The sequence below is a fragment of the Nomia melanderi genome, chromosome 9 (assembly GCF_051020985.1).
Source record: "Nomia melanderi isolate GNS246 chromosome 9, iyNomMela1, whole genome shotgun sequence".
Classification (NCBI taxonomy): Eukaryota; Metazoa; Arthropoda; class Insecta; order Hymenoptera; family Halictidae; genus Nomia; species Nomia melanderi.
Window position 1 is genome coordinate 2601199 of NC_135007.1, and position 14193 is coordinate 2615391.

General features: G+C 41.1%; 3 protein-coding genes across 5 annotated transcripts; 1 reads left to right on the forward strand and 2 right to left on the reverse strand.

Moving 5' to 3' along the window:
• Positions 1–347: 347 nt before the first annotated feature.
• LOC116431248 (CCAAT/enhancer-binding protein) lies at positions 348–4491 on the reverse strand. Its single transcript, XM_031986387.2, has one exon. The coding sequence runs from the start codon at positions 3862–3864 to the stop codon at positions 2797–2799; it is 1068 nt and encodes a 355-aa protein (XP_031842247.1). The 5' UTR covers positions 3865–4491; the 3' UTR covers positions 348–2796.
• A 1732-nt stretch (positions 4492–6223) lies between these two features.
• On the forward strand, positions 6224–10237 carry lolal (longitudinals lacking protein-like). Of its 2 annotated transcripts, none has more exons than XM_076370510.1 (4): positions 6224–6386; positions 6942–7174; positions 7241–7455; positions 7553–10237. In XM_076370510.1, the coding sequence occupies exons 2-3, from the start codon at positions 6986–6988 to the stop codon at positions 7433–7435; spliced, it is 384 nt and encodes a 127-aa protein (XP_076226625.1). In that variant the 5' UTR covers positions 6224–6386; positions 6942–6985; the 3' UTR covers positions 7436–7455; positions 7553–10237. The 2 variants fall into 2 exon arrangements, with proteins under 2 accessions (XP_076226625.1, XP_076226626.1); XM_076370511.1 differs by having other exon boundaries at positions 6236–6386; positions 6931–7174.
• LOC143174868 (arrestin domain-containing protein 2-like) lies at positions 8931–14139 on the reverse strand. Of its 2 annotated transcripts, none has more exons than XM_076370508.1 (8): positions 13940–14139; positions 12652–12804; positions 12309–12520; positions 12046–12234; positions 11783–11982; positions 11015–11244; positions 10702–10830; positions 8931–10623 (listed from the first exon to the last, which is right to left on the reverse strand). In XM_076370508.1, exons 1-8 carry the CDS (start codon positions 14055–14057, stop codon positions 10607–10609), a joined length of 1248 nt encoding a protein of 415 aa, XP_076226623.1. In that variant the 5' UTR covers positions 14058–14139; the 3' UTR covers positions 8931–10606. The 2 variants fall into 2 exon arrangements, with proteins under 2 accessions (XP_076226623.1, XP_076226622.1); XM_076370507.1 differs by having other exon boundaries at positions 12309–12523.
• Positions 14140–14193: the final 54 nt, after the last annotated feature.

A 14193-nucleotide genomic window follows, 5' to 3' on the forward strand; every position in this document is an offset into this window, starting at 1 on the left:
GATGACGACGCGAAGTTTCTGTCTGCCTCCTGATTGTCGGTCCTACTCGCTTCCGATTGAATTACAGCGGACAGAGCTCGACGAGCACTGGTTTAGCGCTTCTGTAAAAAGATTTTCAAGCTTTTTGACATTTGACGACGAATTCATCAAGAATTTGTTTGTTTATCCATAATTACTAGAACAGGCAAAAAAATGTGCCCACGAAAAGAGAAATTACTTCTTAAATATAGCTATTCAAAGACTAGCGAATTGAATAATTTTAAGTTGATTGTACTAAAAATAGAAATACACTACTTCAAATCAAGTTATAAGTACTTTATTTCATCACTTTCCTTTAATATCATTTACGATTTACATTTTCGATAGATCCGCTGAGTGTAGACTGAAGGCAGGAAGGAGAATGGACGAAGGATGAGCAAAATAGACGTGCAATTTTTTTTTATATCAAAATATATTTGTGCATAGACAAGAAGACAACCGTGACAGGTAATCTCGTACCTAACATACATCAGTCATACGCCAAGAAACGCGTGCACGTGCATGCGCGCAGAAACGTAGCTCGCGGGCGTGCGCGTCGATGCAGGCGTGCACGCGCCGTTTTGAGTCGTGCATCACCGAGAGACCCGACAAAACGTCTTAGAAAAGAGAAAAAAAGATAAGAATTAAAGAAGAAAAATGATTAAACTTGTCGCACAAGTACGTATATAAGGTAGTAACAAATATCGTTCTCTCGCACACGATCGAATCTACGAACGAGGAAGGACGAAAAAAAAGACTTAATAAAATGAAGCCCGCTTCACGCGATTTTACGGTAACTCAAGGTGTGAGGGGCTCGGTTGGACCGAGTCCCAGGTAACGTCGGCGAAATATAGAATTTCTCTCTCTCATTCCCTCTCTCATTCTCACTCACTCATTCGCTCTTTGTCTCTCGCACACATTGTAATCTCTAGCATGCTTCCGCATTAAAATGTATAACTATAACGATTGTTTGTCGGACACATGCGCGCAAGTCTAATTAACAATTATGTTTATTTCCGATTCCTCCTGTCGCTCTTATTCACAAATACATTCGCTCTCTCGCACTCGCTCGCTCCGACTCGCAAAAAGCACGAACATATCTCGCTTTTCTTTTCTCTAACAAAATATATTAACTTTTTTTTTATGTACATACATCTCTCGAATAATAATAAAATTAATATAGAGCTATAATACAAGGGCGTGTTGTAAGAGTGATCATTTTTTTTTTGTATATTGGTTTCTTGGTTTTTTTCTTTTAAACATGTTACGCTTGTTTCGTTCGGATGATCGCGGTTCCGCGTTCTTCTTCTGTCGAGAAAATACGATACACGCGTGCGGATCGTGGAAACGATCGGTGACATTTTTACGCCGTTTTATCGCACCGATACTGATACATCACGGTTTTTCGGTGTCTCGGTATGCTTCATTGTTCAAGGTACTTGGTAAATGGGAAACAATAAATCTAATTGAGTTGTTTGAAAAACAAATCCGGTACGGGACAGCGGCGTTACGTGCGCGCGTGCGCGCTCCTCCCCGGTGATCATTGTTTCGCGCCTGGTTCCGCCTGTGCGTGCATGTTTTCTAACGTATCGGTTGTGTACGCCTTCGAACGTTTATGGAAGATGCATCGAAAATGTATAACGCTGAGAAGATCGATGATTTATGCGAACGAACTCACTTATTCGCGTCACGTATACGAGCGGTTCCGCGCGCACGCATGCTCGGTGTCGCGCTCGCCGTGCACGAATCGAGTCCGTGTGTCTGTGGGAGTGTGATTGATGCGCTTGTACACATCGACGCGTGATTTGTTCGTAGTCGCAACATGTTGCGAATTACGCGATCGAATGAGGTGGCGAACCCGCGAAAAAAACACGCGCGGCATTACCAACCACCCAGTCTTTACGTAGTTGCAAAAAAAGAAATGAAGTTTAGATACGAAAAATTAAGGGAGTAAAATTAGAAGAAACATAGAATCGATAGTACGGGTCCCGAAGATTTCTAGTTTCGGATAGAAAATACAATTTTTCTCGCGGTGTACTCGTGTCCGGATCCTCGAAGGCGATCTCCACGTAGCGGCACCACGCGTGGCTTCTCTCTTTCTTCCGTTCATTTGTTTCTATTTTGTACAGAGACGGAAATTTGTGGGTGACGGGCGGTATGATGGGGTTCTGGGGGAGGGGAAAGTGTCCGGTGCACTCGGTGTAAAATAGTTCGCCATGAGCGGAGGCACTTTTCTTCCACACGAACTCGTCGACCGTGAGCTGCCGAAAAGCTCTCCCCAGGAGAAACGGCGAGGCCCTGTTCTTCGATCGAGTCACGGCCTCTCCCTCTTTCTCCTTCGCTCGTTCTCTCTTCCTCTCTCTACCTATCCCTCTCTGCGTTCATCTGTCTATCCGTCTGTCTCCGTTCTCCGTTACCTCCACGTCTATTCGGTTCTCCACGAGCGGCGCGGCTAGCTCTCTCGAGCTGTGCACGTGTACCGCGGCGTGTTCTCCACTTGTGGAATTAAGACAAAGACGCAGTAACCGTTCGTCGGTTCGAGCCGCGAACGTTTTACGTATGCACGACCGGTTCTCTATTTTTCCCTCTGCGTTCGACTCGGACGGCGCGAAAGGATCGAGAGCCGTAGCCCCGGAAATCGGAAGTTGGCAGCCAATAATGACTCTCCCCTCACAATCGTATCGGGCCGAAAGTCACGGGCCGAAGGTCGACGCCGGTGGATGAGAGAAAGGGGCGACAGCGCGACACCAACGCGCTGACCGGACGCGACTTCGTGCGCTACATGGGCCCCACCGCGTGCTGCTGGAACTGATCGAGGTGCCTCGAGATCTCACGATGTAGCTGTTCCGGTACCACGCCGACGCTGCTGAACAGGGATCTGAGTACGTTCAGCTCCTCCGTCAACAGTTCGATCCTCTTTTTGAGCAGGTCGTTATCCTTCACGAGAAGCTTCACCTTCTCCTCGGTCTCCCGCGATCGTACCTTCGCCTTCTCGCGGCTCTTCCTTACGGCGATGTTGTTCCTCTCGCGTCGTCTCCTGTATTCGTCGCTCGCCTTGTCGATGGCCTTGGTCTGTTTCCTGGCAGCGGCTGCCGCGGTGTTCGCGTGATGCTGATGCGCCATTACCGGCTTCATCGGACCACCCCTAGGCGGTGGTTGGTGGACCGGCGCGCCCGGATGACCACCGGGTACCGTGGACGGTGTCAGGGTGGTGAATGTCGGCGCACCGTTGGCAAACGGTCCATTGGTAACTGGACTGTATCCACCTGGTGGATACTGTGGGCAGTGGCGACGGTATTCCGCTGGGTCCAGTGGTTCCTCCTTGATGCTGGGCGACTCAGAACTGGAGCTGTTACTGTCACTGCAACTGTTGCTGCCTTGATGGTAACTTGCCCCACTGTGTACCGGCTGCGGCATGTAAGCCAGCGTGGTGCGCGGATAACCGGAGGTTCTGACATGCTTTACGGCTCCGTTGTTCGCGCCCAGCATGTCCAACAAGCCGTCGTTGAAGTGGCTATCGTCGATCAGGTGCTGCAGATCTAACGATATCTCCGGCGTATTCAGGTCCGTCAGCTCGCCGGCCGCGGCGCAATGTTCCGCGTACTGTTGGTGAAGGCTAGCCTTGCTCGCCGAGACCTTGCTCACCACCGCGCTGTTCTGCTGCTGATTGTGATTATGATTCACCTGCAGGGCAGAGTTGTTGTTATTGTTTGGCGCGTTGTTGTTGTTGTTGTTGCTCTGGTGATTGTTGTTGTTGTTGTTCAGTACTTGGGACTTCTTGAGATCGGCCGCGCCATGGGCCTGGGCCTGATGGGCCGCTGAATCGTACATGACTGGTGACTCCATTGCTCACACGCACATCACAGATATACGAAGATATAATTGGTCTATCCGCAATTTTCAATGATCACCCCTATGCGGGAGACGTAAGACGACGATCTTGGTGTCTTTTTTCCTGATGGAAACGGATCACTCGATTCTCCGTTCGACACCGTTTCCACGATAGAGAACGGCAATAGCCGGGGTGTTAAAGGTACGGGCGAAACTTCACTACGGGAACGATCTCGTACAGCCGGGCAAGCCGGGGATCTTCCCGCTGCGCGCTGATCGACCGAGATCTGACACTGGTCCAAGAGTAGCAAAACGCCGACCCTCGACTATTCCAATTTTCGAGGACAGACGCGAACACGTCGAGGCGCGTTCCCGATCGTTTTCGACTACCGACACCTCGGGTCCGCCACGGTTTTCTTATTCGGTTAGATCCGCGTGGTTCGAGTCTGTGCGCCAACGCGTGAATGTTCACCACGCCTACGCGGGGTTTTTTGTGCTCGTCACGATACACCACAGGAGAACAACGACGGGAAAAACGAGAAAACGATACCACCCGCATGAAAGCTGGCGCGCGACTGAACCGCTTCGCGGCATGTCGCAAGCTTTCAATGTGGCGCGCGTTCAGACCAGCTCCATGCCTCATTGCGCTTGCGCTCACGCTCCGCGCTTCCCTCGTGCCTCGCCACTCCTCTCCATTCTCCTCTTTCAGCTCGGTGCGATCCGCGCGCTAACAGCCGCGGTATCCGCGCGCACGTCCAACCTCTTCCCTTCCCCTCCTAAGCCCCTTTCCAAGAAGCTCGATTCAACGTTTCCATCTTTCTTCTTCTCCTTTCTATTATCCCTTCCCTCCCTTTCTGTTCGCTCGCTCGTTCGCACGCTCGCTCTATCTCACTCTATCTCTTTCTTCCTTCTCCTCCCAGGCCCTCGATCACTCTTTGTCGGTCCCACGGGTTTGACACGCTAGGCTGTCCTGTTCGCGGCATCGCGCGACAGGAAAATTTTTCCGGTGCTCGACTTTCTTGGTTCTATTTATAAGAACTCATTTACACGAATCTGGTCCCTTACGAGCTATAGATTTTCCGCGGGGATTGAAAGGCTTTCCGCGGACTCCGTCGGCTCCTCTGAACTTTTTCCTCGGTAATGTATAACCGATGGGAGAGATACGGTATTGTTAGGGTATACACGAACGCTACGTTGAACTTGATACCCCTGTGGGTCAACCCGCTAAAGTGTTTTCTCTGCGGCCCATTTAGGGACATGCCGATTAATCTTTCTATCGCTGTTCGTTTAACGGATTAATGATTTAATAGTCATTATTTTCTGAAATTATATTCATGACTCCGTGGCTATCGATGCATGAAAAATTAACGTTAAAATTAAGTTGTTTAAACGATTGACCCGTCAAATTTTGTAAAATCATACGAGTTCATTTTTTGAGATTTTATTTGAACTTTATTGAAACGTGTAAATTTATAAATTTAGTTAATTCTGCAATTGTTATAAAGCACAGTGTTACAGTTATTGCAATATTGCGAAACGAATATTTGTAAAACAAGAAATTCGAAATTCGTTATTTTGTGGATACAATTTATTAAACCTAATTCTTGAATACTGTTAGAACAAGTGAGGATCTTTATAATCTAATTGTCGCTATACGAACTGCGGATTTAACAATGTCAAGTGACGTTTGTTCACTATTCATAGAGAACAAAGTGTCTGTTATTTCCACAGTATAATTAGTGTAGAACTTCAACGTGCCTTTTTCTTCGACTCACGCGGTCCTCGTCACATCAACCAGACGATCTATACCGCGAGATATTCAACCAAAGATTATTGCTGCTATAGCCGTTGACCACTTGATTGAAACCGATTTCTATGTACCAGCGGGTACATTCGATTTGTCAGTTAGCGCATATGCTGATATCTGTCCAATTGCTTGCGTGACATTGCGCAATTAGCGGCAACAAAGTGAGAGAGGATATTATCGGCGTTAGATGCTAGATCCTTGTTCAGAATTTGCCGCGGTTGAAATGGTTGATGGTTCAAGCATAATATATTCTGACTTTACGGTAGAACATTGCACGTGATCGAAACGGAATTTGAAGATGAAATGTGAGGTTTCACAATTAAACAGAGAAAATTAAGCAGTATGATACAGAATCTCTATTTTCGTGTAGGAAATCACTTTGAGAGATCGAGTCTTTTAATATTATAGCCGAGAATACATTTTGCACGCTGACGTCGATATACAATTTTGGATTGACATTTATGAAGCGAGAATTACAAACGTTCTTTGAAAAGACGCGTGGCACGGCATCTCGCGCTCGAAAACCGAAACCGTTGCCAGTCGGTACAGTGTTTTCGAACCGATCTGCGACGGAAATACCCGAATTCCACCGAATTTGTTCGACGTGATATTAGCCGCAACAAAAAATTCGTAACATTCGCGTAAAAACTTTTTGGTAGTGTATATATTTTTCGCGTTCCTTTTGTGAATCACTGTTGCCTCAGTGGATTCGGTGGTCTGTTTACTCGTGGTAAGTAAGGCAACTCGTTATGTTATTTTTCACGCGCGTTTTATTTTCCTAGGTCGTGTTGGGTCTTACGAGTCCCTTTGACGGAACGGCCCGTCGTATGTACGTGTATTGTTATGACAAAATGCGATTAATATGTCCCGCGAAGCGTACTCGCATTTCAGGATAAAACTAGTTCCCGTTATGCTGAGATACTTTTTTCCTCGCTTGCGCTTTTGGTTCAGCAAATGTTTCCAAACGCGCCCAATCTAATCTGTTGAATGTGTTTTGGGTTTAACCTAAACGAAATCTGGTACGCTGAATTCCGCGCGATTCCGCAGCGTTCGGTACTATAAATGTTTTCGAAACTTTCTCTTTCTCTTGCGGATCAATTTTCGTCGATACAATATTATTTTGTTACTCGCGAAGGATAGAGTTAGTCCCAACGCGTATTTGTATGCTTTCTGCATAGAATGCATCCTTATCTATTTCATAGTACTTTTATATTTATAATATTTATGTAATATTATGGTTTGTATACCATAGATTGTTGTGTGTTTTCAATAAGAATATTTTCAGCTTACAAATTCAAAGGAAGATTGTCAGGATACCGGGTGTCCATAATGGCAGATGAACAGCAACAGTTTTTTCTTAAATGGAATGATTTCCAATCTAATATGGTATCGTCGTTTAAACATTTACGAGATGAGAAAAGCTTCACGGATGTGACGTTAGCTTGCGATGGTCAGACTTGTAAAGCACATAAGATGGTGTTGTCCGCTTGTAGTCCTTACTTTAAGTCATTATTAGAGGTAGGTTGTTGTTTTTAGAACAAAGTTCTGTTTATGATAAGGCAGTTAACCACCAAGGTGTTATAGGAAAATCCGTCCAAACATCCCATTATAATTCTAAAAGATGTCGCATACAGCCACCTTCAAGCTATTTTGGAATTTATGTATGCTGGAGAAGTTAATGTATCGCAAGATCAATTGCCCGCATTTCTTAAAACAGCTGATCGGTTGAAAGTTAAAGGGTTGGCAGAAGCACCTGGTGCCATTAAGAGGGAAGGTTAAAAACTGCACATATAGTTATGGTAAGGATTTTCACTTTATTGGTAACCATAATAATTGGCATAATGTATCTAGATGTTGTGAAACTTAGACGAGGAATTTTTGTGCTTCCTCTTCTAGGATTTTGGGAAGCGTGCGGACTGAAAAAAAAAACAAAGTGTAATAATGTAAAGTGATCGCGTAAAGACATACCACACACTATAAAATGAAACACACACTATGTGTGCACAACTCAGTGTCCTCTGGTTCATGACTTGGATCAACACACGGCGACAATGTAAATTATGCCTTTTCTTAATCTCAGTTAATGTTAATGTTGTATTGAATGTATGTATACAGATATGGTAGAGACGAAATGTTGATGTTTGTCTTGAACCCATTGCGCCATACCGCAATGGCAGCAATAACATTAATTATTTTTTTAAAACAAAGTGCTGCAAAAAGAAACTAATAAGTGGGTCATGATAGTTTACAATACATGCTGACCGGGACAGTTTTGTGGATCAAACGGAAATGTAAAAAACAACTTTGCAACTACCTGTTTTTTAAAATGGATGTACTGACTCACTATACTTTCCTATAGGTGGCTTCATGGCAGATCTATTCGTAAGGTATTCAAATTTCTGCACTCCGTACCAAATACTAACGAAGTGGGAACCTTCCATGTGTTTCTGATTATTGAATATTTCATAACTTTTTACAGTCATTTTTAGATCAAAGAAATATTCGGTAACCTTCATTACATATCAATTCTCTTATGTATATTTCACTGATTAATATTTTGCTAATACGTTTGTTGGCATTCGGTTTGCACGAAATTCGGATTAAATCGCGAATAGATCTGCGTCACTTCCGATAATCCCAATGAAGAATGTTAAATCAAGTTTACTGGAAGTTGTAACATGCGTGTCGTACATTGCTCTCTTTCGTTGTCCATGTGGATTGATAAATCGTGTCGTTTCTCACTACTGAACACTTCGCGATCAAAACACAAAAGAATGAAAAAAAAAGAACAAGTTATTCTCGTTTTACACGTTCGAGATTCCATTCGGTACCAGTTACCTCTTCTAGTGACCATGATTTTTTACTTAACCAAATACTGCCAGTATTTGTACCGGCGTATTCACAATATTACCGATAGACCAAATTTATTTATGATAATAATATATTAAGGGTTGAATGTCTTAAATCGAGGGAAGGTTATTGTAATATAAGCGAAGCAAATTTTTGTAAAGTTGGAGCGCACAGTTCCTTTCCCCTCCCGATGAATCAGGATAATCAGAGAGAATATAAAGAGACGAAGAAATGTCAGGAAACATTATCGAGTCAAGAATGTACGCATTAGACGCGCGATCTACGCAATATTCAAATGTCCAAGCGCCTTTACCGTTCTCATTTTGAAGTATTAATTATTTTTTTTTATATTCGTATCGTCTTTCGCTTCGTATTTCTTCCTCATTTCTCGAATATCGAAATCCTTTTGGATCCAGATTCTTGACTCCTTTTCTTTTCTTTTGTTTGACTTTTTTTTTTATCGTTTTCCTTCTCGCCTATTTTCGTCGAGTCCAAATTATATACGTTTCAGCGCAACTTGCGATATCCGTAGAAAATTTGAAAATACACGTTGTTACGTCCGACGCGACCGATTGGTTCGTTTATACCACGTGTATTAAGGTCTCCGAACTCGTGGTTTAAACGAGCGCGGATACTTCTATGAATACCGAATGCCAATTACTTAGGATTACAGCTCTGAAACCGAAAGAATGGTGTACAGGAATTTTTCGTCGTAGTTTAGCATTTATTTAATTCTGCGTCGGATGTTTTTGTGAATACCGTATTCGTGATTGCTAGAGACAGGAGCAAAAGTTAAAGAGGACTGCATACGAATCCTTGTCGTAACAGAGGTCTCGGCTAGCGTGATAATAACCGTGTTGCGACTAACGATTGACGAATAATACGAAATGGGACCAGCAGCAATTAAACGTCACGGTCATTGGAATTGACTTTATCAATCTTCGTTAATAGTCACACGTATGCGTTTATTACCCGGACGAGAACATGTTCCCCATCGCGTGTCCATTTCTCACACAAATACATATTTACTTTTCAATCCGAATGAAAGTAACCGATCGAAAGTATAACAGTAAAGAAAGAAACGAAAGAAGATCATCCGATAGCAGGTTACAGAGAAAAAGATGGAAAAATGGCGATCCGTGTCTATTCTCAGTATTTAAGGCAGCCTTTAACGTTAAGATGGTTGGGTTCAGTTCCTACAATGACACGTTTATCGGGCATTTGGTGGTTGAAATGCGATTCGTACCGTGTGTATTTGCTGAACTGTAAAGTTGAGGTATATACATTTATTAGAGTAGAAGAGAAATGTTATACAAGTGATCGATTCGAGATATGTTCGCGACTTGTTGATATAAGCCTTCTTCCTCGCCACTTCTCTCCCGGTTCCGTTTTAGCCGACGCTTCCGTTGAGGGGTTTCTCTACGTAATCTCATTATTACTTTCTTTTTTGTTTGTTTACTCTCTTTTATTCAGGCTTGTTTTGAGAACGACCGATTTGCGATTTATTGGTTCCGCCGGATTTGTTTTGCGACGAATCTCTCTCTGTCTTGTTCTTTTTGTACCGCTACTTCCGTAAAATTGTATCAATAGTTTTCTCGTCTTCTTTTTCCTCCCCCATTCTTTTTTCAACGAGTATACATCGTTACTTTTTTTCTAATTATACGACTCGATGATGATTATGATTACAATATGACAATGTTGAGATATGAAATAAATTGTGTAAATATATCATTTTCGTAAAACCGTTTGCTTTTCCCTTATGCCTTCTGACTTTAAACGGGGCCAGCGAATAAACGAAGGGTAGTAAAAGTTCAATTGTATATAAATAAGTATGTATATTATTAAAAAAAGATATGGTGGATGTAAAATTGTACAGGAATTTGTATCGAATTATATAAGGTCTGAGAATTATTGAGGTAGATCGGAATTCGGTTCAGCGTTTTTGGTTAAATGCAATCCATTAATTTTCTTGGTAGAAACGAGGATTAAGTAGAAAGATTTCACCTGTTCACGGACCGTAACCTTTGAACCGAATGTTTTATGTGTATCCTTATCGTAGAATCGCAATGAAAACCTTTGTTGTCTTGTTTGAAATTTCATTCAATTGCCTGGAGCATCTACAAAAGAATATTCGAATAAAAAAGAGTTATTGAATTAATTGTATGTAGGCTCTGTAGAATTAATCATGATCTTACTTGGTACTGGATAGTTGAACACAGGATACTTAGGCGCGAAGGGAGTACTTGCACCGTACACATAATCGGATTCACCGACATCTTTGATGTGTTGAGCTCTTGATACACATTCTTCGTAGGATGGAGGTGCTGCATATAAATGAAAGGTAAAAATGTCAAATTTCTTTCTTTGAACATTACTTAGTGCTTCGATAATTCATTTTCTAAAGATTCGTAAACGTAATGTTTCAATTATGTTAATTCATTTCTGAAAAATTGAATTTAAACACACGTTTAAAAAGTAAATAACGCAATTTCGGTATTAATTCCTTACGTATGTCATAGTCGCTGGAGGTACCAGCCTGGTCCGGCATAATGAAACCAATATGTCTACCAGGAACATTGGAATGTGATGCTTCTGGCAGTGGCATTGGAACTGGCGGTGCTGGTTCTTTTCCGATCGCTGGTCTGACATGTGTTTGTTCGTTAGGCGGTGCGCTTGGTGTACTGTATATTGGTATTGTTCCGATGAGAAGAGGGTACCTTTTTTCAATTCTGCGGTGCCTAATTGTTGTTGGAAAACACATTTTAATGGAAAGTAGTGCAGTTTGAATCAATCTGATTAATTATCCCAAATATACGACTTGGATATTTAAGCCCAAGTAGTTCAATTTACATTTTGTCTATGGATACTCAACAGAAAACAGCCATGTCGCATGTTTATAAATTAGAAAAATATAGATGTGATTTTAAGTTCTGATTTAGATAGACCTGTTACTTTTTTGTAGAATTCATATTTTCGTATACCAATCTTGAAATAATCATGTAAAAAGGAAACCTACAATTTTTAATACGATATAATAAAGGGAAGATTATGAAACCTTTTTTAAAATTGAAAACTGATGTAGGGAGGTCTCCATAACGGCGCATCGTAATTAAATAATTAAAAATCTAAAAAAATTATTGAGACCTTCCAATTTTTGCTCAATTAGCCTTATGGTTAGTTCATTCGATGAGTGATCTAATTATATTTCACGTTATCAAAATTCCAACGTTATAATTCTAACGTGATAAGATACGTGTTACTGAGGTTTCTACGTACGCTCCTGGAAAATGGACAAGAATTTTTAAGTTGTAGTTCAAGTCTATGATGTCGCAAAATTGTAGGTAAGACGGCGGGATCGGCGGTATCCTGAGTTCTAAATAGATTTGTCCATCTGATGTAAAAGGTCCTGAATATGAACTCGCCATAACTTCGAAATGTTCAGTTCTCGTTTTGGTAGTCGTATGAAATTTGATTTCCTTGAAAGGAAAATGATGGAATAATGATCATTCGCTGCTGAAAATCTTTACAGTTTCACTTACTCGTTCCAATTTCATACTGATCTTCGCTATTGGAATACCATTCGAAAAATTTTTGTAGTCCACCACTGTGATGATCATCTGTCCAGGAACGTATCCAGAAGATGGTACTCGAATGACTGTACTTAACGAGCCCATATTAAAGCAGCAAAGAGAACGGAAGGTCTTCTGAGCTTCATCATGGATTCCCAACTGCTCAAAGTAGATAATCATTTATTTAGCATTTTGAACTTGAGATATATATTGAAAACAAAATCATTTCTTACACATCTTTCCCGATGCATGTTCAGGTCTAGAACGGAGACCACAGTAAAAGCTGCTTTACATTCGTGATCGAATTTCCAAGGCCTGTCGATCACAGATTTAACCGTGTATCGGACGTATCCGACACTGTGTTCGAAGCTACTGGGAATGTTACAGGGAAGCAGAAATTCGAATGGGTACTGATGATATCCCTCGGAGAGTTTGACCCTTGAATCTGCTGGAAAGTGTCAAAGAAAAATATTATAAAATATGACAATGTTTACTTGGATAAATGAAGGAAACAGCATCCATGAGATTAGATAAGGTCTGTCAACTGATTGAACGATTGCAATTGGTGGGACACACCTCCATCGGTACCCAGTATATTGCCCTTTATTTTAAAATATTCCTGCGATGCGTAGTAGGATGTACTTGTAGTTCTTCTATCCTTTCCGGTACCAGTTTCTGACGATTCCGTCCAATGCACGTGGGCCGAACCTTTAGCAGTGAAATGGAGTCCTAAAATTGGTAATTGTTTTTTTAATAAATTTGGTATGAACTCTCGTTATCGTGTATTTAATTCTGATTTACATTTTATACTTTTGTACTTTGTGCTACGGATATTAATTCTTTAAGCCTCTACTGATAACATCAATTGGTCTTGTGATACTAATAGTTAGATAGTGGAAATAGTAATAAGATGAAAAATTTTCCCCATTTCATATACTTATGGGGTGTTATTTAATTGTGTATAAATAATGTGTATAATTTTTTTATATGTATTTAATAAACGTTTCGATTTGTAATATCATTTGGTTTTATCGGAATATGAAGGTCGGTTCTAATCAATAGAGTACCCATAGTTCGTGAGCGGATAATGTAAGAAATGTTTATACGCTTACATGCATTAAATACCTCGGTATTTGAGAATACGTTTTAAACAAATTACGAATTTCGAGCTTCGTTTAAGCATATTTTGAAGTATATTTCAACAAGGTTGATTTAATAATGCAGTTGCAAAAGTATTGGAGTTTTTTGTGCTTATGAAATGGTTGCAATAATTAAAATAATGAACAAATACTGAAAATGTATGTGAACTTTATGTATATTAATTTTTTACTGAACCTCTCATGTGACTTATTTACATATAAAATGAATCATTTTCAAGTATAGCAAAAATTCCGCTTTACACTCGTCGATTAAAAAGCAAGTAATTTTTATTCTGCTATATATCATCTATAACTTTTTCTGTATTTTGATAATGATACACAAGAAGCTTCAAACTGTTTACGATAACTAGATTGCGGATTTTTAAAAATACAATACAAAAATGCAAATACAAGTTTATCGAAATATAATTAGAAATATAGAATCGCGTTAATGGTTTTTCGTAGCAAATATCACCTATAAAACGCATTATACTTTAAATATTTAAAATATTCTTTTATATTGTGTGCATTTTGCGCAATTTTGCATTTATAAATTTTCCATAAATGTCTGAAAATCCACAGTCTAATTATAAACTAGTACCAACTTTATTTGATTCAGTAAACTATGTTTAAATGACTTCCGCATCACGATGAGTGTGAATGTCTATTAGCGCCTCCTACTTGTTACTTCTTTCTTTATCTTACGTTTGCTTCTCGAAGCTCACCTCTGATGTTTTTTTCCTTCGTCGTATCCAAGATAATAGTACCCTTTACTATTTCACCGACCAAGTACGTGGCACCCGGTCGCTCGAACTCTATGCGAAACGTCCTTAAGGATGTCATTGCACATGAATATCACACGGAACTGAGACTTGCGTTGGATCTTTCTTATCGGGTGAGTCCGCTCGCGTTCCGGTGAATTCCCGAGGAAGGGGAAACCAGGAAAATATAATTCATTGAAAGCCGTTGCTTTTATCTA

What these genes read in the sequence shown, in the direction of transcription:
- LOC116431248 (XM_031986387.2), bottom strand. Translation starts at nt 3,864, where the DNA reads ATGGAGTCACCAGTCATGTACGATTCAGCGGCCCATCAGGCCCAGGCC.
- lolal (XM_076370510.1), top strand. Translation starts at nt 6,986, where the DNA reads ATGGCAGATGAACAGCAACAGTTTTTTCTTAAATGGAATGATTTCCAA. An exon ending in ACTTTAAGTCATTATTAGAG is followed by an intron (nt 7,175 to 7,240) that starts GTAGGTTGTTGT and finishes AAGGTGTTATAG; the next exon opens with GAAAATCCGTCCAAACATCC.
- LOC143174868 (XM_076370507.1), bottom strand. Translation starts at nt 14,057, where the DNA reads ATGACATCCTTAAGGACGTTTCGCATAGAGTTCGAGCGACCGGGTGCC. An exon ending in TATACTGGGTACCGATGGAG is followed by an intron (nt 12,524 to 12,651) that starts GTGTGTCCCACC and finishes GACACTTTCCAG; the next exon opens with CAGATTCAAGGGTCAAACTC. An exon ending in TCAGTATGAAATTGGAACGA is followed by an intron (nt 11,983 to 12,045) that starts GTAAGTGAAACT and finishes TTTCCTTTCAAG; the next exon opens with GAAATCAAATTTCATACGAC.